The sequence below is a fragment of the Hippopotamus amphibius genome, chromosome 9 (genome assembly GCF_030028045.1).
Source record: "Hippopotamus amphibius kiboko isolate mHipAmp2 chromosome 9, mHipAmp2.hap2, whole genome shotgun sequence".
Taxonomy (NCBI): domain Eukaryota; kingdom Metazoa; phylum Chordata; class Mammalia; order Artiodactyla; family Hippopotamidae; genus Hippopotamus; species Hippopotamus amphibius.
Genome location: NC_080194.1, coordinates 11,352,597 through 11,380,151, shown reverse-complemented (window position 1 = coordinate 11,380,151; position 27,555 = coordinate 11,352,597). Strand labels below are relative to the sequence as shown.

Sequence of the window (27,555 nt, the reverse complement as noted above, 5' to 3'; positions counted from 1 at the left end):
GGCTGGGACCATTGGAGTCTCTTTCTACATGTCCCTCATGTGCCTCCAACCACCTAGTCAAGGCATGGCAGGGTTCCAGGTGAAAGGAGATGCTCACAACACTTCTTGAGGCCGAGGCCCCAAACTGGCCCTCTATCCTAACACCGTATACTATTGGCCAAAGCAAGGCACAAGAGCAGCCTAGATTTGAAAGCTGGGAAGTAGATTCTACCTCTTATTGGGAGTTGCTGCAAAGTCCTATTGCAAAAAATGTAGCTACAAGGAGGCCAATGACCAGGGCCATTAGTACAATCAATCTATGACAGATGTGTTGAAAGATTCTCATGTTTATGCTTAAAATACACCATTTTGGCTATGTTGGCAATAGCATTCATTTAGAAAGCCATGAACAACTTCATAAATGCTATTTATTGGAAAAGGAAAGAGCAGGATCCTGTGTAAATATAGTTTGGGAGATTGCCTGGGAGAGCAGAAAGAACTCTGGAATCAGACAAATCTGAGTTTTAATACTGACTCTACCACTTAACAGTTCAACCCTGCTCACACAGTGTAAACACTTTGAGTCTTAGTTTTCTCATCTGTCAAAAAGGGACAGTAAAACTTTCCCAGGGTGGCTATGAGGATTAAAGGAGGTAATAAGTATTGCTACATGGCGATGCCTGGCATATATCAGGCCCTCAAAAATACTCATTCCTATCTGAATATTAATTCATCTCCCACGTACATATTCTAGGTTGCTTAATTTCTCTCTTCAACGCCCCCTTCAGTTTTCCAAACCAGCTTTTAAATGTGTGTGGCTATTAACTTCGAGTACCCGGAGCCAGAATATTTCAGGATCCATGGCTCTCATGAGGGATGAGATTCAATTAAATCTCTCAAGAGATTTTAACAGAAATGCCTTTTGATTTCAAATCAAGGCTGAAGAGCAAGCAGTGCAGGAAGCAGGTTAGCTGGTTGATGAAATCTTGGCTATTCAAGCTGTGGCTGCAGATTAACCAGAGCTGGAGCCCCACCCAAGGCTTTGATCATGACCTCCAGGAAGCAGTCTCACCCTACCTCCACCCGGGCAGAGCTCTTTCTTCCCCTTAGTACACCGCTTCACCTTGTCCATGTGTCACTGAAGCAGGTGTTACTCTGCCATTTCATTAATTTGCCTGTGGGCCTGTCTCTTTCATGAGGCAGTCAGTCTCTTCAGGGCAGAACTTGGCTTTGTATCTCCAACACACAACAGAAGACCCAGCTTCGTAACAGCCTCAAAAGTTATCATCTGCTGAGCATTTAAGGATACCTGGATGTACACATCTGTGAGTCTTCCCTACAACCTAGAAGGGGAATTCATATCTTATTTGACCAGGTGAGGCACTGGCGGGTACTGAGAAGTGAATTATGGTCCCCAGCTATACAAGTAGAAGGTGGTGGGATCTGAAATGGAGCTCAGCTCCATCCAAAGTCTCTGACTTAATGTGTTTTATTGCCTATTGGCAGAAGTTTGGTAAACTAAATTTGTCAAAGTTAAGAGATGGTCTCCAAATGCTACAAACCAGGTCAGCACGCCCTCACTCTCTGTGCCTGGTGGAGCCAAAGGAGGTGTTCAGAAACCACAGGAAAGGTTTGGTGATGAGTAAGGGAAGAAGCACTCACCATTTAGGCCATAGTGGTGATAAAATTAATTTAGGAAACCATAAACAACTTCATGGAAGCTGTCTTTATTGGAAAGGGAAGGGGCAAGTCATGGGTGAATGTGATTTTTGCCATGATGCCAGGGAGAAAAGGTCAAGGGAGCAGGCAGTCTGGCTGAGCCATCTTTCTTTCCCAATAACCAGCACCCCAGCGTCCAGCCCCATCCCTTGCCTGTGTTGACATCTGTCTTCATCACCAGTAGTTTGCCTATCACGGCTCACCATCACCCGCCTCCTCAATACCGCCCCCTCAGGTTCCCAGACTGCTTGCTTCATCATATGATGACTGCTGTTTTCCAGGAGTCTAGTCCAAACCACTTCCTCCTTCCTAAGTCCTTCAAGAAGAATGGCAAAAACCTCAAGAAAAGCAGCTAAAGTTTAGTTAGAAAATGGTGTTCTTTAAAATGAGACTGGGAAATCCCTGGTGGTGCGGTGGTTAGGGCTCCACACTTTCACTACAGAGGGCGAGGGTTCCATCCCTGGTTGGGGAAATAAGATCCCGCAAACCACATGGTGCGGCCAAAAATAAATAAATAAAAATAAAATAAAATGAGACTCTGAGTTCAAATCCAACCCCTGCCACTTAATCCCTTTATGACCTTCACAAGTTATTGAATGGCTCTGTGCCTCAGTTTTCTCATCTGTAAAACGGGAATAGTAATTACCACCAGAAAGACTGTTGGGAGATTAAATAAGATAATGTGTATAAAATGCAGGGCATATTGTAGATGCACACAGGTTTCCTCCCTCCTTCCTGACATCTTCAATGTTTTTTTTGTGTGAATCCACAGTAGGGACCTAGATAGAATATGAATCATGATGCAGGGGAAGTCAGAGGTATTCCAAGAATTTTTGAGCCTATCCCAAATCCATCTAAGAATTGGACCCCTAAGAACCTCCCATCCTGAGATGGCCAAATAGCCATCAGAAAGGAAAGGAGTTTCCCCTCCTGTTTTCTAGGGAAGGGTGGAATTACCCAGGCTAATTATCGACAAACTCTTACTACACAGAGGCCCTGCCAGAGCCAAGCTTAAGGGTGGCTCCTAGATAAGGAGAAGAGAGAGGAGACGGGTTGAAACTCCAGGGACCGAGCTCCAGAGATCCTAAGCCCACACCTTGGGAACTCTTCCATGCAGAAGTGGAGAGACAGGTTTTCAGCACTAAAGGCTTAAGGGCAATTCAGACTTCAGGCGAGGTTACTGGAGTTCAGGAAGAGCTGCGCTTCTCATTTTCTACTCCACCCAAGATTCTTTAAATCTCATTAAGAAATGAATAAAGGTCAGGAAAAGCTGTCAGAAGAGTTGAAAATAGAGCTAGAAGAAGGCAAAGAAGAGCAAGACTTGAACAATTATTCTGAAAGAAAAAAAGTTGGTACTTATTTATTAAGGACCTTTAACATACAGCAGATATAGCAATCAGAATAGGTGTAAGTGATTCTAAAAAAAAAGTCTCAGGAAGGACAGCATCTCTCCTCTCATTGTCAATGAGGTTTGCTGGCTGTACTCTCAGGGCAGGTTGGATTGGCCACACTTGGCCTCTTTTCTCTTCCACCCTCTGAAGCTGCTTTGTCTGGGCTCCAGGGCCCAGCACCTTCAGAAGCAAAAGGTCTGGATGGGGCTACAGAGTCACTAGCAGGCCCACCCAGGGCTCTGCCTCAGATCAGCACCAGGCTGGGACCTCTCTCAGCAGGCAGACTTCCTGATCCCATGTTTTAAATCCCTCTCCTGTTTGGTAAAATTTAGAGGTTTGTGTAAAAGCTAAGTAAGAAAATTCCTGTGTGTTCATCTGGCAAAAGGAAAAAAAAAAAAAGATGAGATCAATGTGAATTCTCCCATCTAGTTTCATATGGGGATATATGTATAAACACAAGTTGATTAACTTTGCTGTGCAGAAGAAAATGACACAACAGTGTAAAGCAATTATATTCCAATAAATAGCTGGAAAAAAATTTTTTTAAAAAAAGAAGGAGAAACTGAGTATTTTCCCTGTTAGTTCAACCATCTTGCTAGCCTTTTCTGGCCTGTTGATAATGTGCCCCCTAGTGGACACTTCAGAACATTCCCTCTGGTCCACGTGGAAACTGAATCCTGCCACCTGACTTCAGCCCTTGACTACACAAAGTAAAACCAGAAAAAAGAGGGTGAAGGTGGGAGTCTTGTGCACTAAAGGCTTGTGTGGAGTAGGAGTGGAACTGGGTCCCCTGGATGATGGGACCAAGGGTCAGGATACAACTGATGGTCCACATTTTCTTTTAAATCACTATCTTGTGTTTTGAAAAGGATTCAAAGATCATTAAAGGAGAAGGAATTATTAATTAGTTGCCATTTAATCATAATACTGAATACCTCCTATGTGTTGTGCACTGTGCTGTGTGCTGGGCTACACATCCTTGTCTGCAGGACACAGACAATTGCAGCAGAGGATCTACTACGACTGAGGGATGTAGAGGAGGGTATCTATCTATGATGGCTGGCATTGACGGGGTGTTTACTATCTACCAGACACACTGTTTAAAACATGTGGTGTAATGGAAGCAACCTAAGTACCCAGCAACAGATGAATGGATAAAGAAGATGTGGGGTGTGTGTGTGTGTGTGTACTACTCAGCCATAAAAAAGAATGAAATTTTGCCATTTGCAACAACATGGAGGGTACTATGCCTAGGGAAGTAAGTCAGACAGAGGAAAATACTGTATACGTTCATTTATATGTAGACTCTAATAAAAGAAACAAAACAAATGAATGAACATGATAAAACAGAAACAGACTCACAGATACAGAGAACAAGCTAACGGTTACCAGTGGGAGGAAGCGTTGGAGGAGGGGCAAGATAGGGAAGGCGAATAAGAAGTGCAAACTATTAGGTATAAAATAAATAAGATACAAGGATATAATGTACAGCACAAGGAACAAAGCCAATATTTTATAACTTTAAATGGAGTATAACCTATAAAACTATCAAATCACTGTCGTACACCTGAAACTAATATAACGTAAATCAACTCTATTTCAATTAAAATTTTAATTTAATCTTAAACATTTAAATGCGGTTATGTGTTAACTCAGGTTATTTAACCTCTCCAGTTTTAAGTAGGTCATAGAACATACCTTATAGAGTTATCAGAACTAAACAAAATTAACATCTTGAAGGTTTTGGAACAGTGTCTGGCACAGAGCATCACATAAATGTGTGCTAAAGCAAGAGAACTGAAATAAAACTCAGAATAAGCATGTGAGATCACATACTTTATTATCCTCATTTGACAGATGGGAAAACTAAGGCACAGGAAACATAGTCACTCGTCTAGTAAGCAGCAGAGCCAAGATGCCAAGATGTGAGAAGCCTGGAGCCAGAGCCTGTTCTTTTAATGCCTGCATATACTGCTTGTCTCCAAATCTACCCATCTTTTTAACAGGAATGTTTTTCATTACAGCTGCTAAAGATGTTGGCATCAGCACTGGTCAGCTAGTAAATGAGTTTCAACATCATCTGTGACTCAAAGAGTTTATGCCTATTAGTTGGTTCTAAATGCAGCACATATTACTTGTCTGTTTGGCGTTTGGGGAAAAGTTCAATCCCATACCAAACTGTGGCTCTTGACTTTGGTATGGAATTATTGTTTTGGCTAAATGAATTTTCTAAAAGGATCTAGGGCTCCTCAAAGAAGGGATTGGCTTGTTCGATGCCTTTTCTTATTCCTTAAAAAGAATTTAACATTAAAAATACAAAATTAATGGTCTGCTCTGTTACTGTAGAAAGGTAAATAGACAACCAAACATCTTTTCTGGAAAATTCTTTATTCTCAGAAGTTTTTTTTTTTTTGCTGGAAATGTTTTCTGTTCCCAAAAGTGTCCTCTAAGTTTATTAACAACTTACACAAATGAGTTAAATGTCAAATAATATCACTGGGACTGGGTAAACTGAGATTTCCTCCTGCTTTCCAAGTTTAGGAAAGCATGATTTGGATAAGATATTCTTTACTATCCAGTGAGACTAAGGTGTCTGACAAATTACCTCAATGGCCAGGTGGGTGTGAATGCTCTAGTACCATATTTTGATTCTGCTAGGAAGGGTGTCAAGGTAAGTGGAAGAAAATGGTATCTGTTATTTATGTCAGAACAGGGGCTTTCTGAAAGAAATTAATCCTGGAGGTGACGAGCTATGTTTAATTTTTGTAATCCAGGGGAAACCCAACCACCACCCAGGGTGGCAATCCCTCACCAGATTTTTCCTCCTACCCCTCCAGTTCCCAGAGACCAGGCCTCACCCCTGAGGAATCCAGAGGACATGGAGACGGAGCCCACCATCCTCTGTAGGGCAAATGTAACTTGAAGGAGGAGAAAAGTAATTGACATCCAACATGGAAGGCTGGGAAAGCTGAGGGAAGCAGGGAGAGCTGAAATGGGCAGAGAGATGATTATTTCTGTGGGAACAGGTGGCGGGTACTCAGAGGAAGGGAGGGGACACCAGAGATGGATGGTGATAATGGAGAAGAGCTGATGAGGGACAGGAATTCAAAGCAGATGAAGAGCAAACCTTGGAAAGGCATATCTCACATTGTCCACTCCAGGGAGAAACCACACACACACATCTCACCCACACATCACACACACACACATCTCACGCACACACACAAATACACACACATATCAAATACACACACATCACACACACACACACACACACACACACCCCAGCTTGTATGGTTTGGGGATAAGAAAGTTAAATCAGGTCCACAGTGCCTGGGTGTCCTCTCCCCATTGCTTTCTTACAATTGTGGAAGGCTTTCAAATAACCCATAGCTGGGTCTATAATCTTGACAACAAGCTTCAGATTCCCTTCAGTGTCCTCTGCACCCAGAAGAATGCCTGGCACATAGTAGGTACTCAATCATATGTGTTGAACAAATGCACAGGTGAAGCATAGCAAGAGACACATCTCATGTGGCAAAAAAAGAGGCACTTAATTCACTGGTTGCATTTTGGAGATTTTTTTCCAGGGTATTTTAATGGGGATGTGGTGTCTGGTTATTTTCAATCCAAGTCATAACCTAGAATTAAGCCGTGAATGTATTCTCCAGGCCAGCTGCTAAAGAGTTAGCAGAATGTCACCAAGACGTCAAAGTGGAACTAGCTAGCTAGAGGAGTGATGGTGTACAGTACATACCCTACATACAAATGTGTTCCTTTCCAAGAGCACGTTCGTTAAGTCCAATTTGTTTGTAAGTGCGACAAAGTTAGCCTAGGTACCCAGCTAACACAATTGACTATATATTACTGTACTGTAATAGGTTTATAATACTTTTCACACAAATAAGACATAAAAAGCAAACAAGAATAAACATTTTTAATCTTACAATACAGTACCTTGGAATGTACAGTAGTACAGTACAACAGCTGGCACAGAGGGGCACATTCGCATCTTTGACAGTTGGCAACTTGAAGGTTCATATGTAGGGGACTTACTGTATAGAAGGGCTTCGTATACAGTGGTGTGTATAAACGAGGGACAGAAAGGGGCAGCTAAACTGACCTGGCACTGCTGGTTAGGGAGAGATGCAACACGCACCATTGCTCCTATCTGACAATGACTATTCCATCTCAGATTTTCAGTTTAAGTCAACAGATTGAATATAGTCATTTATGTATTTTTCCTCTTAAGAGTGACTCAAATGATAACAAATGTATCAAAAGTATAGACCAACCGGTACAAAAAAAATGGAAGCAGTCACTTAAGGAGAAAAAGAGATTTCAACAGATTTTGGAAGACAGAAAGTAGATGGTAGAGGGGTTCCTGGTTCAGCTGGTGTAGGAAGCTCTAACCCAAAGTGTGTGCACAGCAAGGGTCTCTGAGAAGAGGTCCAGCAGAACCCAGGGGAGGCCTATGTCTTGAGGCACCACGTGGACAGAGAGTGGGTGAGAAACACAAAAGCATGAGTTAAGCTTGAGCTAGACAAGCTTGAAGAAAAGGACCCTCCTTCCCTGGACTTTGAATCTTGAGCAAAGGACACACAGACAAGCAAGATGTGAAGAAAGAATCACAACTGTCGGAATGTGGTAGCCATGTCCAGTGGAAGAGCCAGTGATGGAAGTTATGGTGGCAGCATCCTTGCAAAATTAATCTGCCTTCCAGCCTCCAGCTATCCAGGAGAAGAATAGAAAAGGGATATCCTTTCCTCCTAGTGGACATTATGTCTGAGGGCATCTTACTTAACATATTTGGGCTTCAGTTTCTTCATCTGTTAAATGGGGTTAATGAAGGCACCTATGCCATAGAGTTGTTATGAGGATACAGATAAAGATGTCCATAGACCAGTGTCTGGCACCTAATACAGGTTCAGTACATGTTAAGAAATTCCCTACATGCCCCACTAGGCAGCACGAGCACTCCCCACAGCAAGAATCCAGCTAGAGAAAGAGGAAAGACTTTCCTCCTGACTTCCATCAGTTCAGAGGATAGCTAGACACTCATTCCATCAGGGCAGAAATAAAGGTATAACATTAGCGTGGGGTCATTTTTAACCAACCAATTCATCATTTTAGTTTCCAATAACATAGCTGGTTTTTTAAAAATCTCATTTCTAATTTGAAATTGGTGCAGGAAAAAAATAATTTTTTGTGATTCTGAAACTCTATAGCCTCAATCTTAGAAAAGTAGCTCTTACATTATAGCAGCCAAGACTACCTTTATCTTTGCTGCCTCTCCTCCACCCTGCCTTTGGAAGCCTTATTTGGCAATTGAGTTCCATTTTCTTCAGGACCGTTAAACATATATCATCTTCAGATGGTTACTGAATCATAAAGGTTTGATTTTGTTTCCAAATGAGGCTGCCGCAGAGAGGAAACATTTAAGCTGAAACCCAGAGCAGGAGATGAATTTGCCTAATATATCAGGCAGCCAGTTTGCAGTACAAAGAATTGCAAATTGTCCGTGGCCCCAAATAATAAAAGTTTATTACCCACTATATGCTATATGCACAGCCCAGGCCCCAGACAGACTCTGCCATCAGAGGCACTCGGAGACCCTGTTGAATGGCACAGTCACTAAGTCAAATACTTTCATACCTGCCCAGAGGGAAGGTGAGGTGCTGGAAACATAAACACTCATAGAACTGGAAGAGGTTACTACTTTTCAACCCCAAACAATCAGAGATAAAATAGAGAGATGCTTTATGCCCTAAAAGCCAGCTCAGTCTCAGAACAAAATCAATTTAAGTGCACGGTCATCATATCTGTTGCTAAAATCTCTGCAGGAACTAATGAGGCACCCAGCATAGTCTTTTCATTTAAAAAAATGGCTCTAGGAAAAATAAATCCAAAGACATGGCTTTCTGCCTTAAGACCGATTGGCTTCAGGTACCCACAATTACAAGAAAGGGATACGTTTCTAGAAGGACTGTAGGTGTGGCTGGTGGTATATGAGGCTGATTAGAGTCAAACAGATGAAAGCCAGCAGAAAATATGAGTTGTGATGACACAGAGACCGTGGGCCTCAACTAGAAAACTCTGTAATTAATCAAGACTTAAAAAGAGCCCTGGACCCTAATTTTCCATGAACAGAAAGTAGAGGATGTTGCTACAGGGGAGATTATTCCTGAATGTTCTCTTCATGGGCATTAATGAAGTATAATGGAGAAAGAAGGATTTACTAGGAAGTGGAATTCAGGGTCATTGGGGGGAAAATCAAGAAATTTCCCTTATCCTTGGTCTAGGGGGCCCTCTAATGTCCACCCACCAGGATTTCTGAAATGCTATGGTTCAGTGACTTGTAAGTCTTCCATTTGTCCCCTTTCCAGATGGGTGTATTTAAGGTGACTAAACTGTGCCTATTTCACTATGGGACTATGTTGGAGGGTGTGAGGAGGGGAGATTAGGAGCTGCAGAAAACTTGGCTATTTTTATTTATTGACTTCTAGGCCAACAGGAGCCACATCCGAACGACATGTAGGAATTTCCATGCATCGCCCCAAGATCCTGGGCTTTGAACTTGATGCCATAATTGGATGAGACTTTGATGTGGTCTCCCTTGGTGAAGTGGTGAGCACATTTTGCATTTGGAAACACAGAGTGCATCAAACATTAGGTGACAAGAGAAGTGGACCGCAGTAATTTGTTGGTGCTGTTCAATGAATGCTTCTGGTTCTCTTCCATTCTGAGAATGTGGTGGGACTGCATTTCATTCTCCCTTGGAGCTGAGTGGGACCATATGTTAGTTCTGGCCAGTGAGTTGGGAGCTGAGGTGATGTTTAACTGTTCACGTGAGGACCTTCCTAAAGCTCTTTTCCTTCCTGTCATGGCAACACATCTGTTCAAGATAGTAGCTGATTTATCATGGAGGGATCCTGAGTAACTGCAAGGAGCAGGGTGACCTCTGCAGACCTGTGGGAGATCTATGGTTGGTCCAGTAATGAACTTATCTTGCTGAGGCCACCAAGACGTGGGTGTTGTCTGTCCCTGCAGTGCAACTCATCCTGACGGCTACAGTTAAGGATGGCAGATGTGAGACAAACATAAATCACAACCTCTTGTCTCTTCCTTTGTAGTCATTGATAATCAAATGGGATTCTATCCTAGTGAGCACAGATAGCACCTGGGAATCCCCCTCACTCTCAGTTGATCGAGAGGGAGGGGATACAGGGATGTATGTATAAATACAGCTGATTCACTTTGTTGTATAGTGGAAACTGGCACACCAGTGCAAGGCAGTTATACTCCAATAAAGATCTGGAAAAAGAAAAGAATAACACCAACAACAACAGTAGAAGTTGACGCTCAAGATGACACTCATTGGCCTGTTGACTCAGCAAACGCTTTAGGAAAGAGATTACGTTCTGACAATCTGGGCCAGGTATTATAGGTCTACCTTAGGGCTCCAGGTACAACTTTGAGGGCTCCTTTGAGACCTTCTCTTTACCAAACGTGGGTTTCATGATTCCAGGGAGCAGTTAAGTAGGTGATGCAGGGCCTTATGGGATGACAAGCATGACCAATCCTCTCTGAATGGCCTGAAGTCTCGTGCATCATTGGGCTTACAGATTAGACATCGAGGAGTATCGCACTAGGCATAGAGGTTCAAACGCCATTGAAGAATGGATAATGTGACAATATACTCTGCGGGGTTGTTTGGGAAAATGGAGCCAGTATAATGGGAGGCTTGAAACTAGAAAGACCTCCAGGCCAACTTCTTCTTAGGTCTGTATGTTTCTGAGTCTCAGTTTCATTACCCATAAAATAGGGAGGGTGATAGCACCTGCCTCACTGAATTGTTGTGAGAACTCAAAGACCTAGGGTATACCAGAGCCTACCACGTGTCAGGCACGTGTGGAATGAAGATGCTGTTGTAGGTACTCTACCCAGCTGCCCTTCTCATCTTGGTGCACCCACCCCATAACTGCTGAGTCGGCAACTAACAGCTCACAGCTGCCCCTTCTCTAGAGGGTGACTCTCTGCAGATGGGAGCTGCCTTACCCTGGAGGCTCTGCCTGCCTCCCCTAAGTGGCCCACAGTCAATGACTGGCTGATGTGGGTGCCAAAGACAAGTCTCCTTTCCTCAAGGGGAGACAACTCAAAGTTAGACTTTCCCTGAAGCTACCTTCTTGTTCAGTTCTTTCCCTTCCCTCTCCTGCTACCCTCATGTTCTTACAGGGTTTCCTGAGAAGTACTCCCTCAAAAACATCATGTGAACTTGAATCCTGCCTCAGGTTCTGCTTCTAGGGATGCTACCTATGACAATAGCTACTGTTAGTCATGAGTGTCAGGCTCCCAAGATTGTGGCCGTGCCCTGAAGCTGCTGAAACCTGTAGAGGGGCGCCATTTTGAGATGATTCTAGCACAGCAATGAATGAGTTCCCCACACCAAAAGGCTCCCAAAAGTTCCTCCCAAGTTCTGTTCTGGAAGCTGTTGAGGCAGAATGTGAATGTCATGAGACAAGACAGGGCAAAGAAGAAAAGGATGGTGGGAAGGGAAACTGCTGGGAATAGACTCAGCCAAGGGAATTCTGAGGGTCCCGTTGGGTTGGCCACAGTCCACAGAAACAGCCTTTCTCATGACATTTGTCCCCGCTAGTGCTTGCAACACTGTGAGTGGAGGACTCCTCGAGGGACTTCTCCAGTGACGAAAAGGATTGCTTCACTTCTGGATGTCCTTTTTTTTTTTTTTCCTGTTGGAAAAGCCAGCGCAGGCTCCCACCCCAGTGAGAGGCCACTTTGGCCGGGCTGAGGTTCCCTTCCTGTCCCTGAAGAAATCCAGTGCCTTCCCTCACTGCCAAGAATCAGAGCTTTGGCAAGGAACAGAAGAAAGTGTAAGAGGGGCACCTGGAACATCCGACCGTATGGGCTCATAACGTTCATCAAGCTTCTCTAGGAGTAAAGAAGGGATGATCCCAGGCTGGGTCAGGAGAGGACACGGCGCAGCAACAAAGCTCACATTTTTGGAAGGCCAGCTGAGCTCTGAGTTATAGACTGGAGTCCATGTGATATGGCTGATAAAGAGGTCAAATTGGTACCTCCTCCAACTTAGTCACTAAGAGATAGGGACTGCTAATGCTAAGGATGAAAATAGTGATGACGGCGATGGGACCATGGATCAGACCCTCACTGTGTGCCAAGTGCTGTGCTAGCTACTCTATGGATGTTCTCCATTAAAGCCCCGATAGCACAGGCAGCATTAGCCCCATTTCACAGATGAGGAAAGTGAGGCTGCGTAAACCATCCAATGGTTCATAGCTAGGAAAGGCACAGAACCAGGATTTAACTTTGGTTGCCACTGTATTACCTCTAATTCATTTTAATTTGTGGTACCAATTTCCTAATCTGCAAAAGGCATGGCTAAACCTCAAATTTTTGCCTTCTGGGGTCCTTTCTGGTCTCATAGTCTGGAATGATGTGTCTTCCTCACCAAGAGGAGAGGAAAGTTTGGGATCAGGAAGATAAGCAACTGGAGAAGGGAGACTACATTCCAGCTGAAATTTCACTCAGATGAAGGCAATTTGGAAATTCCATTGCCCCTCCCTCTGTGAGCAGTACATTATCCAGGCCTGGAAAACATCTGAGAAGTGACAGAAGCCGTTGGAGAATTCCAGGAGAGCAGGTCATGCAACAAAAGGCGTGTACCACAGACGACAACAGTTCCATATTTGTCTTTTTTTTTTTCCTTCACTGGAGGCCTCTAGATTTTTCCAGGCAATATTTGGAAGGCTCCAATGTGATCACCCCAAATCACAGAAGAAAACAGATCATGGGGTTTTGCATATTCATCTGACCTGGATCAAGAGTGATGGGGAAATGAAGTAACGTTTTATTTTTCTGCTTTATGGAATTCAGAAGAATTTAAAGTCATTGCTTTTAAATGTTTGAGAGTAAGAACAGTATTTATATTGGACAGCTTTATTCTCTTTACACTGTTTTTGGACGAGCAGTGTGGACGCAGCTGACACTCCTGAATTTCAGCCTCTGTGGCTCCGTTTTTCTTACAACGACATGGGAATTAAAGATGGCCTCTCACTGCTTCAGTAGGAGGACAAATTAATGGAACTTAAAAAATTACCAGGAAGGAAAGTATGACTTGCCAGGGACTCCACAGTCTTCCGTTCTGACAGAGCCCACGTGAAATGTGTGGGCACCTCCACCCATGCCTTCCTGTCTGAGCTGAGAGGTGACGAGCGGGGAGAGCACCTCGTGCAAGCTTCCTTGGAGGTGCCTGAACCTTCTAGCACCTGTGGTTCTTGAAGTACAGAGTCTTGGCTTCCTGTTTATGTCACTGTGCCTGGAAGGAGAGGTGCCCAGAAGGTTCCATGCCTAGGTGGCAGCCACAGAGCTTACACTTTACAGAGACACTGCCCTTTACGGTTCTACAATCTTCCATTGTGGGGGAAAGAAGTGTCGTTAACAGGGCTACTAATGGTCCTTGGGGTAGGTGGAGAGATTTCTTGTGACTTCCTGTAACGACTCCCATCAAACTACTGTTTGCATCAGAGAAAACAGTCTGCCGATGTTGGGTGGAGTTGCTGGACCTAGACCATTATTGCTCAAGGAAGAGGTCAAAGACTTGGCAGGTCCTCTCCAGCTACCATCGGAGCTGTGCTCTAAGGCCACACCATGTGAGCCTGAGGAAAGAAGGCTTCAGGTTCAATTTAAATTCCCTTTTTAAAAATGCTCCGGTTTTGTCTGCCTCAGTGTTCCTGCTGGAGATATGGACCCCATTAACCAGCCAGCAGGGTCTGGCTCACCAGGGGTTCCAGTGGTGGTCCTCCAGTGGGCCTACTGAAGGTGCCATGGACAAACAGGTGGAAGACTTGAACAGGAGCTTTTCAGTCATATACACACACACCCATGTCCACAGAGAGAGACACAGACACACAGGCACAGAGACACACGCACACACACAGACACATGATTTCTTTTATTGTATCTAGGAGCACATATGTCAAAGCCTCCCTAGGTTGTATGCGCAGGAAACATGAAAACACTCATAGCAGCACTATGTTGACATCTGAAGACAACTGGAAATAAGGCAAACGTCCACTGGCAGGGACGCGAATGACCAAAGTGTGGCACATTTCACGTATTATATAATTACAGAGGAGTGAACGTGAATGCACTGCAGCTACTTGTAACAACATGAATGAACTGAGAAAACACATTAAGTAGAGAAGAGACATGTTGGGAAAGACTACATGCGGTACAATACCCTTTTTATAAAGCTCAGCAATAAGCAAAGCTTGTGGAGTCCTGCACATGTGTGAGATAAAATATTTTTTGAAGCAGAAGAATGATTAGCACAAAATTCCTAGTAGCAATTTCCCCTGGGGAGTAAAGCAGCTGAATGGGATAAGGAAGGAGTACAAAAGTCAAGGGAAATAACTGGTGATGCTTTAGTTTTTGCACTGGCTACTAGATTCATATGATTCTATATCACGTGGCATTATGACAGATGTAGGTTACATGTATTCTTTTGTATGTATGAGATATTATGTTAAAATCACCAGATTAAAACTATTAAAACTACAAAACTGTCATGGTGATTTACCCAGCTGATGGAATTCAAATTTCAGAGTTCCAAAGTTTAGAAATTATCTGCTTCAAACCCCTAGTTTTACATATGTCAAAATGACCTCCAAATTGCAGAGGGACTCAACCACATTTGCACAACTCTTTAATGACTGTGCAAACATCAGAACTCCTGCCTCCTGGTTCCTCGTCTACAATTCCTCCTTCCAGTCTCACCCCCCACCCCCAAATAACAGTCATTCTTCTTCTTCTCCTTCTCCTTTTTCTTCTTCTGCTTCTTCTTTCAGTAAGTAAAAACAAAATATAAGTGGCCTTACAGTGACAGTGGGTGCATTAAGCACCTCTGTTCCAGAAGAAAGAGTGACAAATTATAACACGGGGATCATATTACTTGAACAAGCAAAGTCAAGTTTCTCTTGGGCTGTGCCCTCTTTTGAAGGAGTACTTGGTAATGATCAAACTGTACCCACACTAAAGTATTAAGTTTACCTTAACTCTGATTTGTGGCTCTTTGCCACTCTAAAACAAAATGGCAGCCCGGAAATTTACTGGTGAGCATATTTTCTGTAAATAAGATTTTAATGAAGTTTTGAATATGGATGTGATATACACTTGACTCCAAGGGAATAAGGATAAGTGTCTTTTCAAAGGAAGTGTCCATTTTCACCAACAATTGAAATAAATTGCTGACATTGGTGAAAGAAATTGTGATATATCACGCATATATATTTTATTTATTTAAAATCAAATATGGGCTTCTTCTCCTCCCCCAAAAACAATGAGAGAGAACAAGTCAACTAATCCAAGCCATTCTATTCAATACATGGGTGCCTTGGAGTGTGAAAAGAAAACCTGTCACACTCTCAGTGGGGCTCCATTCCTCTATATACACCCTTCACTGCATGAAAATCTCATTATGCTGGGTGTGATCCTACTTTTGAAGACAATGCATTTTATTTCTACAGCATGACTGTTAAATGCTTGTCACTTGCTTCCATAGCAATGATTTTTCCAATACTAGAGAAAACTTGTTGTGTTGGACTTATTGAAAAACTATATGCTTATATACTATCCTTTATGAATGATTTAAGGAATTTTTTAATGGCCTAATAGTCATTAGAGCTGTACATCAACTCTTTCCAGTTTTATTCCTGGGTGCCTGGAAAGGTTGCACTTTCCTGTCCCCTTGAAGTTAGGTAGAGCCATGTGACTTGTTCTGGCCATTGATAAATGAGCAGAGGTAAGGCATACAGCATTTGCAGGGAAGCCTTAGGACTCAGTGTAAGATTTGCCACTTTCACGTTTTCCTGCATTTGGCAAGTGCAGAAGCACAAGGAGGAAGTCTCTCTCAGACTCCCTCAGTGAGGACTGCATGGAGCAGAGACTCCCAGTCAAACTATGATGGACATACCCCATGAGTGAGGAATCAACCTTGGTTGCTTTAAGCTCCTGAGATTTGAGGGATAACACATCCTGGCTGATTCACAAGGATAATTTTGATTATACACCATTTTTATCCAACTCATAACTCTATAGCATAAGATGTGACTCCACCATATATTTAGGCTTCCTAGAAAATATTCATTTAGATGCTGCAGGTTTCAATCCACACATTTCTCCAAAAAGAGCACTGGAGACACTTACTATGTAACCAACACTAGTTTAAAAGGGGAATTGAAGGAGAGGCAACAACCAAGAGTAATTGGAATTCACATTTATTGATGAGAGATATATACATAAAAGTTAAAACACTTAGTGAAATATTGGATTTACAGATTATTTCCAGTATATAAAGAATATCCAGTTATTTTACACATGTAATGTTACAGTAATCAGTCCACTTTGTAAGAAACTTAGAAAGCTAAAGGTGGGAACAAAATATTTCAACTACTCAAAGTGTGCTTTGCCAACAAGGCATTTCCTAGTACCACATATAAGAAACACCCCCCCCCCCCAAATTAGTTGAAGTTTTATCTTTTTCCATTCATTAGTCTTTAAACACTATGTGCTATAGACACTCTATGTTACGTGACTTTAGACCAATGGGAACTGTGAATGTGAGGGAAACAATTATTCTTACCTTTCATTCTGGACACACAAGAATCTTCAAAGGGAATCCTGCCTAAAGGCTAGCTTTCTTTCAGTAAGATTTCCATCCTGAATTTGACAGGAATTGAAGAAGCCACATTTTCAAGAAAAAAAAAAGTGCCTGTTCACATTTACATTCCTTCACTCCAATCATTGGGGAAGACACTGAAAATTAATGTGCTCTGTGCCCTCAGAGGATCTCTTAAGCTTCACTCCTCTTGAGAAAAGAGAGGGGCACTCAGTGTTCCCAGCTGCACGTGGCCATTCTTCTCTGTCCTTACAGAGGAAAAAAAGGTTACAGGAACTATAGACCCCACAGCAGTCCACTGAGTGATAATTAGACAGAATGTGTGTTTTGGGAGGCAGGTGTATAATTGCGTTAGTTAACCTCATCTTCAATCACTTGAAACACGCACACAAAGCCTAACTAGGTAGAGGTCCTACTCCTTTCACATCTGTGGGATCTGTGCTTCGCCAGGTGGTGTTTGTTTGTTGGTTTGTTGCAACCCCAAAGCTGTCCACTGACCACTCTTGTGCTTCTCGTGCTCTATCTTTCTAGAGACAACTGTGCAATTTACTACCAGAAGTGTGCTTTTGTGGGGTTTTGCCTACATGGCAGTTAGTCAGTGAATGTCTTTCCTGTACCCTGGCTCAAGAAACCAAGGGGGATGGGGCTCTTCAGAACCTTTAAGTCATGAGCATCGTGATCAGTATTTGGCAACCAAGGAGGCAGACCTTTACCTAACATATGATGCTAACATGCTCAAGCCTGGAAGCACACTGACCTTTCATCTCTCTGAGCCCAATCTAACAAGGGAAGGAGGGCTGTAGATAAATGCTCTCATTCTAAATCTACCTAAGCCTAGATAATCGAAAGTTCTACAGTTGCATTTACCGGGGCACTACATAGACATCAGATGACCTTTCACTAAGAATCATGACACACAACCAACCCTTCCTTGACCTGAATTGCATATTTACAAAGATACTGGGCACACACAGACTTTCAAACAATCATCGGTACAAAGGATTCATAGGTAAGTACTTCACTGATATACATTCCCAAGTCACTTTAAGAAAGAGGAGAAATGATTCACTACTAGCTATCTAAGAAGGAAAAGAAGGGTTTTCAAAACATCAATCAACATGTCTACGGCACTTAGATGAACAGCCAAAATTAACATTTAAATTAAATTACAATACACCTATATTCCATTTCACTGAAATTACACAGATACCTACATTATAGCTACACAAAGTGCATAGGCACTGCTCTTCATGCATGAACCAAGTGTTACTGTGTACACACAAGAACTCCATGCTTAACAGCTACCTGTACTTGAAAATCACAGATACAATCATTGCCAGTTGAGGGCACATCTAATCAATGCTTAATGAGGAGCGGGTTCAAATACACACCACTACGCTGTCTATGTAACTATTTTTCTAAATCATAGCAAAAATACTAGCCCTACAACCATATCAGAAAGAGTGTTTGGCGGAAGGAAGACCCTCCCTTGTCTTTGCAGTAGTTAATGGTTTGCCTTTTGAGGACATTTACATAGATTGTTATTCACCTGAGGACAGAATCTACCTGGGCTGCTTCTAAACAATATCAATGTGATTCTAAGCCCCAGTGATAGAGTATTGCTTCATAGCTGGTACTAATATTTTTCTTAAAAATATGTGCTCAATTTGCATAACAATGTGACATTTACTACTAATTTGCTTGGCAAGAATGAACTGTGACAAATCTGTCCTGATTTGCTTTCTTGCATTCACCCTCAATCTCTGCTATTTGAAGTTTTCCTAAGCCAATTTTCACATAAATTATTAGGAAGGCATGGGAGATTCTGACACAGAAATGATCCCACTCTTATCACCTTATTTTTCATTTTCTTGGAGAAAAGCAAAATGAGAAATCTTAGCTGGAAAAACAAGGCCTGGTGTCAAAAATAAGGAGTCAGCACCATTCCTCGAGTTAAGAAGACATTGTTTAAATGCATATCCTAATCAGCTAAGGGATTTAAGTGACTCCTGGTTCTTAATGGTCATTTTGTTCATTGCATCGCAAAGTACTGGGTTCTTAAATTTTTCAAATGTGGCTGATCGCTCAGGAAACAACTGACCGCTCTAAATTGCTGTAGAAATATCTTATGCTCTAATTAGTTGTAATTCTACATATGTGGTTATATAGAAAATACCATAAGAAAATATCTGTCTGCAAAATTACAGATACTAAATAGATCAATTCAGTCTACGCTGAGTTCTTTATGGTTTATGAAGAATAGATACAAACCTATAACATCATTAAAGGCTAAATCAATATTAAACATAGAATATCCAGGACTCTGAATATGTCTTCTCATGCTCTTTATAAATAATAGCAAAGAAGCCCAGGGATTTGTTTAAAAAAGAACGTAAGGTTGAACTGGAGGAATTTTTTTGGGGGGCGTAGAATACTGATCAGAGGGCAATATATTGTCCCTGGTAGCATAGATTTTTACCAGGAAGCCAAAATATATCTGCTGGCAGCAAGATCAAATTAGATTCACAGTTTGCCAGCTCTCTCCTCAAGCTGTAGAAAACAAATAGAAAAACAGTATACAAAAATCCTCACAAAAGTAGTTTTTTATATACAAATCTCTATAGCGACCAGATAACCTGATCTGTCTTGTGCAACATGGAAATGCAATGCTGAGGTTTCCCAGGGGAAGGAGGAAGGGAGGGAGGGAAGGTCATTTATGGAAAGATGAAAGATCTGGATGCCAAAGGATGAGTTCCTAGTAAGGAGAATAACTTTCCTGGAGAAGTAAGCAACCAGGGTACCAGTGTTCTGATTGCACGTGGCAGAGAACTTGCTCCATGGGGGCGAAACCTCAGAGATACTCCGGCCTAACGTCCTTGGCTAGTGTGTGCATTACTCTCCTACCAAAGGCAACAGGCTGTTTCCAGGCAGGCTGAATGGTTGCCAGGAGAAGAAACGGAGCCCCAGGAGGAGCGAGTCTGCCACTGCATCATCCCCATCTCCACGGGGAATGATGGCAATGGTCACAGTCAGCTGTTACGTTCCAACACTCACCCAGGGATGGGAGGTGTCTCCGGAGGAACTGGAGACCTGTTGCTACCCAGGCTCTAGGTCAAGTGCTGACTCTTCAAGGTAGAGGGATCTGTTCCAGTAGCAGGTTTTATCCTCAGCACAAAAGGGCCCTGTATAACAGTCAGAAGGCCTTCACCAGAGATAAGATGAGGCAAGGCTAGACATGGGGGGAAACAGCTGATTATAATTACTCAGGATATTATTTAGAGTGAATGAAATAAGAACTTGAGGGTTTCTCTTATTTTTCCATATGTTCCCATATGGGTCAGTAAAGAAATCTTTTTCTTGATGCTCGAGTGTCAGGTCTTCTGCACTAAAAATTTAAACAAAAAAACAAAAACTGACTTGATCCTTTCAGTACTAGTTTTACATCTCTCTGCCCTGCATCTACAGAGCTGAAGTCTTCTCTGGTGATAAAGGTGCTCATGACACAATAATACCAAACCTATTCCGTATTTAGCAGAAGTTTGGACAAAGAGCAAGGATGTCAACAGCGGCCCATTGCAGCGGTACCAGAACATGCAAGAGGTTGTTCAAAGGCCATGGCCAGTCACGTGCACCTTGCAGACAGACCATGCATTTTATCCAGCCTAGAAACTCTGGGCATTGAAGAAGGCAATGATCACCAATACAAGTCCATTCTTGTAAGATAGACCTTCTCCACCTGTGATGTGATGCCCACAGTAAAAGCAAGAGGAAAATTTGAAAAAGAATTCAATCAAATATCCCCGCATACCTCTCCAGAGAAAGGACTTGGCCTGGGCCCACCCTGTGAGTGTTGGTGGAAAGGGAAGGTATTTACAGACAGTTGCTGTTATTGTGTAAGTCTTGCACCAAATTTCATAAGTGTTCAAGTTGACTTGCCAACAGCTCCCAAATTCCCATACTGGGTTGGCAATTAGGACTGTTTGGAGGAAACTGTGTGCTTTGGGTACTCAGAGTGGGCTCTGTTGCCACAGCAGGAATGATGCAAGACCTTGAGGGAGGCCATAGACTTGTCATGGCCTCTCATGGCGACTCTGGCAGCATTTTTCCCTGAGCTGAATTGCTACTTCTATTAGGACAGTGCCTTAGGCAAAGGACAGTTTTCTAAAAGGAGGTTTGTTTGTATCCCCGAACACCAAACTGTGGCTGAGCACGGCCATCTTCCAAACTTGTTGTAAAACTTCAAAGGAAGAGAGAGGCTTGAATTTAATTTCCCCCAAAGGGGATGAGAAAAATCCAAATTGATTGTTCATTTTTGTGGGCCCTCGGACTTACAATATAAATAAGTAAAGTGTTATAGCAGTAAGCCTCTTATGAAAGAAGAAATTAAAGCAGGGGTCATGATGTGGTGGTTTCTTAGGGCTGCATGGGGGTTTTAATCATTTAATCCAGCCCTTCCCTTTTTCTTCTTCAGTGGGGCCTGTGTGTAAAATGACTTGTGTAAGTTATACGAATAAAAATTGGCAGAGTCTAAGTCAAATGTTTCTCTACCCAACTGCATTATTTCTCCTCATCTGTATGTCATTCCCTGAAGTAGCTGTGCTGTGCTATGAAATTCGATAGTACTCAACTAAGATTCTCTGTCATCTATTCTAAAACCAACCCTTGCACTACCTTGGACGGTCATTTACTAAACTGTCTCTTAAGCAGCAACAATGATCACTAGAATAAGAAGAGAGGAAAAGGAAGAGTGGAAATTGGGTTTTCTTTTCAGAAAAATCACAGGCAACTGATATCTGAACAGCTTTGAACTCACTCCATCTAAGGAGACCAATCTGCCTATAGCGTGACCTGCTCCTTCTCAGCTTTAGCCAGAAATGACCAGATACTGAGACCATTCATCTTCTCTGACAACCAGATTTATAAAACTCTCACTTCAGAATTCCTTCAGGCCTTTTGCTTTTAAACTTAACCTTTTTAGGCTCTTAGACCGTCGTATCTCATTCAAAGAGCAAGTATTACAATCATTGAAAAATCCCATTTGGTCTTTTTTCTTGGCTTGGAGTAGATATATTTGGAGAATAAGCAAAGCCAAACGAGCAACCCACGCACCTCTATGGCCCCAAGCATTGAAGAGCAGCAAAATGGGAAGAGCCACCTCCAGTGGGTGTAACTGCTAAGCATTTAGTCATCACACCAGGCAGGAGCTGCTGAGGCTTGTTTATCAAGAGTCTGAACTATGGAGAATTCTCTCTGAGTGTGTGGGTACCTATCTGGATTCACTTCTGTATTTCTAACAGCTACTTGGTTCAGATCATGAAAAAGTGCGTGATCTAGGTGATTGCCCTCATTCTCTGACATTTTTTGCATGGAAAATACAGCACAGACAGAACCCTTGATTCAGACAAAAGTGAAATATTATACCATAACTTTTGCTATTGGGAACAAAGCAAAGTGTGGTATTTGCAGAAACATGGCAGGATTGGGGGTTTTTCTGAGGATCCAGTACGTGAGTTACCCAACTCCAAAGGGGCTTCTTGACTAGATATATACTTGCAAATGACATATTTCTCTGTGCATGAGTGGGAATGATCTGAGACCCTCTAATCAACCGATCATTGGGATTCCTGACCTTACCTACCAGAAGTACATCTCCCCATAAACTGAATTTCCCCTAAGACTTTCTCAGCTTCCACCAGTTCAAATCCAGAAGCTAGGCATTTTGGCAACCTTTCTTTAGACTTTCCTGAACATCCAATCTGATGATATTTATATTTTATGCAACATGATAACCTCTGCAGGCAACGAGGCTGTAGGTTGTGTTTCCACACCTGATGGGAAGTAAAGAATCAAATCTGATAGCTACTTGGTTCAGAACACATCATCTGAAGTTTTATATTGAAGACCTGTGGGATTTAGACGATTGCCTTGATTCTCTGATGCTCTTTGCATGGGAGGCACATCCTCAAAGATCTAAGGTAAAGCTTTGCCTTGAGAGCTAAGCCGTTCTTTTCACTGATAGGATGTGATTCATTGAATTGTAGTAGGTAATGATGACTCCACTTGGGTATCCCAAAGGACATAAATGAGAAAGGAGAGACTAAAAGTCTACTTAGTTGGTTTTCTCCTGAAACAATTCTGATTCCTAAAAATAGTGAATAAGTTCATAAAAAACAGTGTTGCCAAAGACCTGACTTAACAGAACTTAAGGGATCCAGTGTATGTATCTGGCCTGCTATGTTTGTACACAAGCATAACATTTACGCATGGTCAAACATTAATGGACCGTTATAAGCATTCATATTTGCGTTGGACCTATTAAAATAAATCTATGCATGTAACTGACAGATAATAATATCCTGTTTAGAAAAAGGTTGTTTAGAGGTATATTTTGGATCTGCTTGTTCTGTTTCTGGCACATAATGCTGGGCAAGGAAAACCCCAATGAACATTGCATGAGAAGAATGAACAAGGCCTAAAAAAAGCAGAGGATACAGTCACATGTCAGCTCTACATGCATCCTGGCTTTTCAGGCTAGTCCTGAATCTGAGAAATTGCTTATTTTTACTGATTTGTTGAACTTCCAGATAAACTGATTTCCTAAGCATATTCTCATGAAACTTATTGCATACAGTTTCAAACCAGAAAAACCTGCTTTGTTAAGCTGTGCGCCTAGTTTCTTCTGGACACGTTGTCCCCTTATATATTTATAGGCCAACTCGATAACTAGGCAAAAGCTGAAGATGAGTATACAGGGAAGACTTCTATGCAAAGTCTTTGGAAGACAATCCTGAGACCACTCCTTCGAGCAGCTTGTCAGCATGAACAAGTGCTAGGCTGGCTTTAAACAGCAAAACCACAAGCCCCTAGATGCCTTGCCTAGATCCTTCTCCTCACCATAAAAAAGCTCTTGGGAGCACCATTTAAAGACAGTCCTTAACAGTTTCACAGTTAAGTCCAGGACCTGTCCCTTTGACCCACAATGTCTGCTGTAAAGGATGCATTTTCCACTCCCACATTTCAGCATGCCCTTGGCCACCCTCTTAGCCATTTGTCTAATGAAAACGAAGACCAATGCATTAAAAAAAAAGCAAAAAGCTACTTAATACTGCTCAACAGTGATTCTTCTCCAAGAAACAAAACAACTGGGCTTAACAGACAAAACTACTAGAATGTCATGTCTCTTGTGTGTTCCAAAGGCATCTGACTTGGAAAAGTCACAAGGAGTAGGTAATAAAGGGCGTGTCATGTCCATAAACACTCTCTCCTGAGAAAATCTGGACCCTATGACTGTTCATGCATATCTCAGCACCCATCTGCTGGCCACAGATAACCACCTTACTCCCACATTGGACCAAGGTTCTACATGCTCCTTAGGGTCAAATGTGCTTTATTTCTCAAAGATTCATGTTCAAGTCCTCGGCAAAATCCTACAGCCAGCAACCTTAGGAAAATACTGTGGGTTATTCAATAGAAAATGATAGTACAGACATTGAAAAATATAGCTTGGAGGTGCCTACTCCATGCAAGGCACAGACTAGGCTACTCCAATTATATTATGTATCCCCCAAACTTCCATAGCCTTGAAAAGATTCCATCTGTGAAGTTCTGTAAACCCATCCTTTGTTCTTACTTCATGGTTCAAGGCTGCCTTGACTTTGCCATAGGAATGTCACTTGCATAGGATTTTGCACCTACGTTTGTTTTCTGTTCCTTTCCACAGAGAAGACTGGCGAGAAAGATGAGCTCTGCTTCCAACTATGTCCTGCAGCTGGTTTTACGTGCTTTGATATAATAGAACAAAAAGCTTTCTATATATTAGATAACTAACAGTGTTTTGTTTTTTGTTTTTATCATGAGATTAGAATTAAAAGAGGCACAGCCAACACAACTGTCCTCCATCTGTGAGGAGAGTAAAATGATTCAGCCTTCTAGTTTGATGAGAATATGATTGAAATAATTTGGGGACTAAGAATTTTTTTTGGGGGGGTAGAAACCCAAATAAGAATTTTATGGACGAAACAAAGACATGGAAGCATAGATCAAATAATCTCACTTGATTTCACTACGCCAGGTGATGCAAACCAAACACAAACAAATTTGAATCTTTGAAACTGGTTAAAATTTATGTTGACTGCGCTCTTACTTTTGTCAATATATATGGCAGTTACACGTAAATTACATCCTAATCCATTATCGAATTTAGAGCGAATCATGAAACCTACTTTGAAATTCATCAATTATTCCCATAGACTAGATGGGGTAGAGCAGAGACTCAGTGGGTTCCATAATTGGCTACCTTTAAGATAGGGCTCCCACTAGGACTCTCTTTGAAACATTTAGCCACTTAACTTAAAGAGTATACAGAAGAGAAATTGTCAGAGTTCCCTAAGATGGGTACTTTCTTTTAATCAACACAAGGGCAAATGCTACAAGACATTTAAGAGGATTTACTTCTAAAGGCTTCTAACAGCATCTTTTGTGCTTACAAGGCGAGGTATGGAGAACACTGGAAGGAGTAACACACTGAGTGTCTGCTCATTAATCCAAATCCCTGGAATGTGTTACACGGCTTTAGTCGTGTCCCCTGGGAAAAGAGCATCCACTGTTCTGCATCTTGAGAGGAAAGGGAAGCTGGCAAGAACGTGTCTTCAACTCAAACTGATTCCTCCAGCAGCATCCATTCAAACAATAATACAGTGAGAAAATTAGACGGTTATGAAGCATTATTTGGCAAAGACACAGCACCGTGCCTATCACTGACTCACAACAGATCCTCTAAGCCTCAGCTAACAGATTAAGTAAACACAGAAATAGATGTATTTTTTTTTTCTTTTTAAAGAAAGCTTGTTTATATTCTCTTTTACCATAAGATACGCTGGGGAGTTTATTCAAGAATTTGCTGACAGTCATATCCTTATTTTTCACGTTTCCAAGGTTCTTCCTCAACACCGCAGTCGGCTGACTTTCCGTTGGCTGCCAGAGTTACCTGAAAATAATTATCATCAACATCCAGCTTACGGGCCACGAACCAGAAAACCACCCGGGCAGTTATGTGGAGGAGCACCAGACCCAGGTTCTACTACATGACTTAAATATTAATTTTAAACCTTATTGCTTCCAAATTGATTTTGAGCTGGTCTTGGTTTTCAACATTGATTTGCGAACATTCAAAAAAATACATATTTGCCTTGAGGGGTATTGAGGGACTAGAGATACATTGCAAGTTGGGAGATAAATAACTTTTACTGTGCTTTTAGGGTTGTGAGGGTGTCTGATTACCCACCACACAACAACACAGTCCTTAAATCACAGTGCCCTTGTGCTACTCCAGACAACCGCAGAGAAAAAAAAAAATCTAGAACTAGGCAGCTAGTTCTACTCATGCACGTGAAAAGTTCAGTTACAGTGAGGCCAGGTGGATTTTATGCGTGTCCAATTTTAACATCATGATGGTATGGCTCTACTATATAAGCTATTCAGGGTTTAGAAATTAAAAAGGCAATGAGGGAATTAAAAGCTTGAGATCAGTATATTTAAATTATTTCAATGCAGACATTTATTAATTAACTCTAATCACCAGCCTGTCCATATTATGCTTCCCTGGCTCTAAGCGAACTGAACCTTTACACAGAATGGGAGGCTTTCCCCTCCAAGTCTAAGTCATTTTCCTAGCTTACCTTCCATCTGTCTGTCCTCAACGGCATGTGCACACTTAAACCCACGACTGATATTCCACATAATGGAGAGACTGGATTTATGGAAGCATTAGGGTATGGAGACATGACAAACGTAGCAATGTTTGAAAGAAATCTGACCTGCTTCTTACCCAAGTGGAAGTGAGACACATGCATTATGAACACACAACATGCCAGGAACAGAAAACCAAGTGCTTTTCATGAACAAAGCAAATGAAAATAAAAACTACTCATTCCTCCAGTCCCCATGAGGCCCCCACAGTTTTTTAAGAAAGACCATGCAACAAGCACATGAAAGCATCACATGCAGTTATTCTGATTAAAATTAAAAACACTGCATAACTTCTAACTATGGTTACAAGGCAAGAGTTTGAAAATAGAGAGACCAACATGACAAAACAATGCTTAAAATGGTTAAAGTTGTGACCAGAGTGGCAGCAAATTTGTTTCCCTTCCAGGGAACTATCAGGAAAGACTGCCAGGGACAAACTGGATGCCTGTTCACCATGACCTTGAAAGTGCCTATTTGTCTTTCAGCGCTGAGCCAGATCAATAGCTGTGCAACATTCTAAATCACGGTGTGGTGCGTTTGGAAAACCAGACAGAACTCGGGTGGAAGGGGTGTTGTTTTCAAATACTGGGACCTGTGTCTCTAAAGCAGCTGGGACAGCAGCTTCCTGCCATTTCCTTTTTCTGGCTGGATGAAAGGAAGTGGGGACTCCACTCCCCCATCCATTCCACCTGGCTCCGTTCCAACACCTGGGTAAAAGAAAAGCCACAAGGGGAGAGAACTGGTAGTAAGCACTGATGTCTCCCAACCCAGTTTTTAAAACAGTGAGACTGAGAATGGACCAGAAGGAGGTTCAAAGGCAGGAGTAAATGTGACTTGGATATTCCGGGAAAGCCTGCAAATTCATCTCCACAGTTCTGGTTGCCTCCTTTGCACATCGGTGTCAACTCAATTAATTGGTCTAGAGCAAGAAGAGTTAATCTGCCTTACCTCACAGCCTTCACTGAGCTGAACCTGATCACTTCACTAAACAATGCAAGCAGCTGA

General features: G+C 42.1%; 1 protein-coding gene and 1 long non-coding RNA gene across 2 annotated transcripts in view; one reads left to right on the top strand and one right to left on the bottom strand.

Moving 5' to 3' along the window:
* The first annotated feature begins 1,258 nt into the window (after window positions 1-1,258).
* LOC130860729 (uncharacterized) lies at window positions 1,259-25,990 on the top strand. The gene is made up of 3 exons (XR_009055521.1): window positions 1,259-1,354; window positions 9,596-9,716; window positions 25,738-25,990. It is a non-coding gene; the product is annotated as an uncharacterized LOC130860729 (long non-coding RNA).
* SLC1A2 (solute carrier family 1 member 2) overlaps window positions 25,634-27,555 on the bottom strand; it is a 140,796-nt gene continuing 138,874 nt past the window's right edge. Inside the window, exon 11 of the mRNA XM_057749319.1 lies at window positions 25,634-25,789. Coding sequence (XP_057605302.1) covers window positions 25,718-25,789 — 72 coding nt within the window. The 3' untranslated portion in view covers window positions 25,634-25,717. The remainder of the gene's footprint in view (window positions 25,790-27,555) is intronic.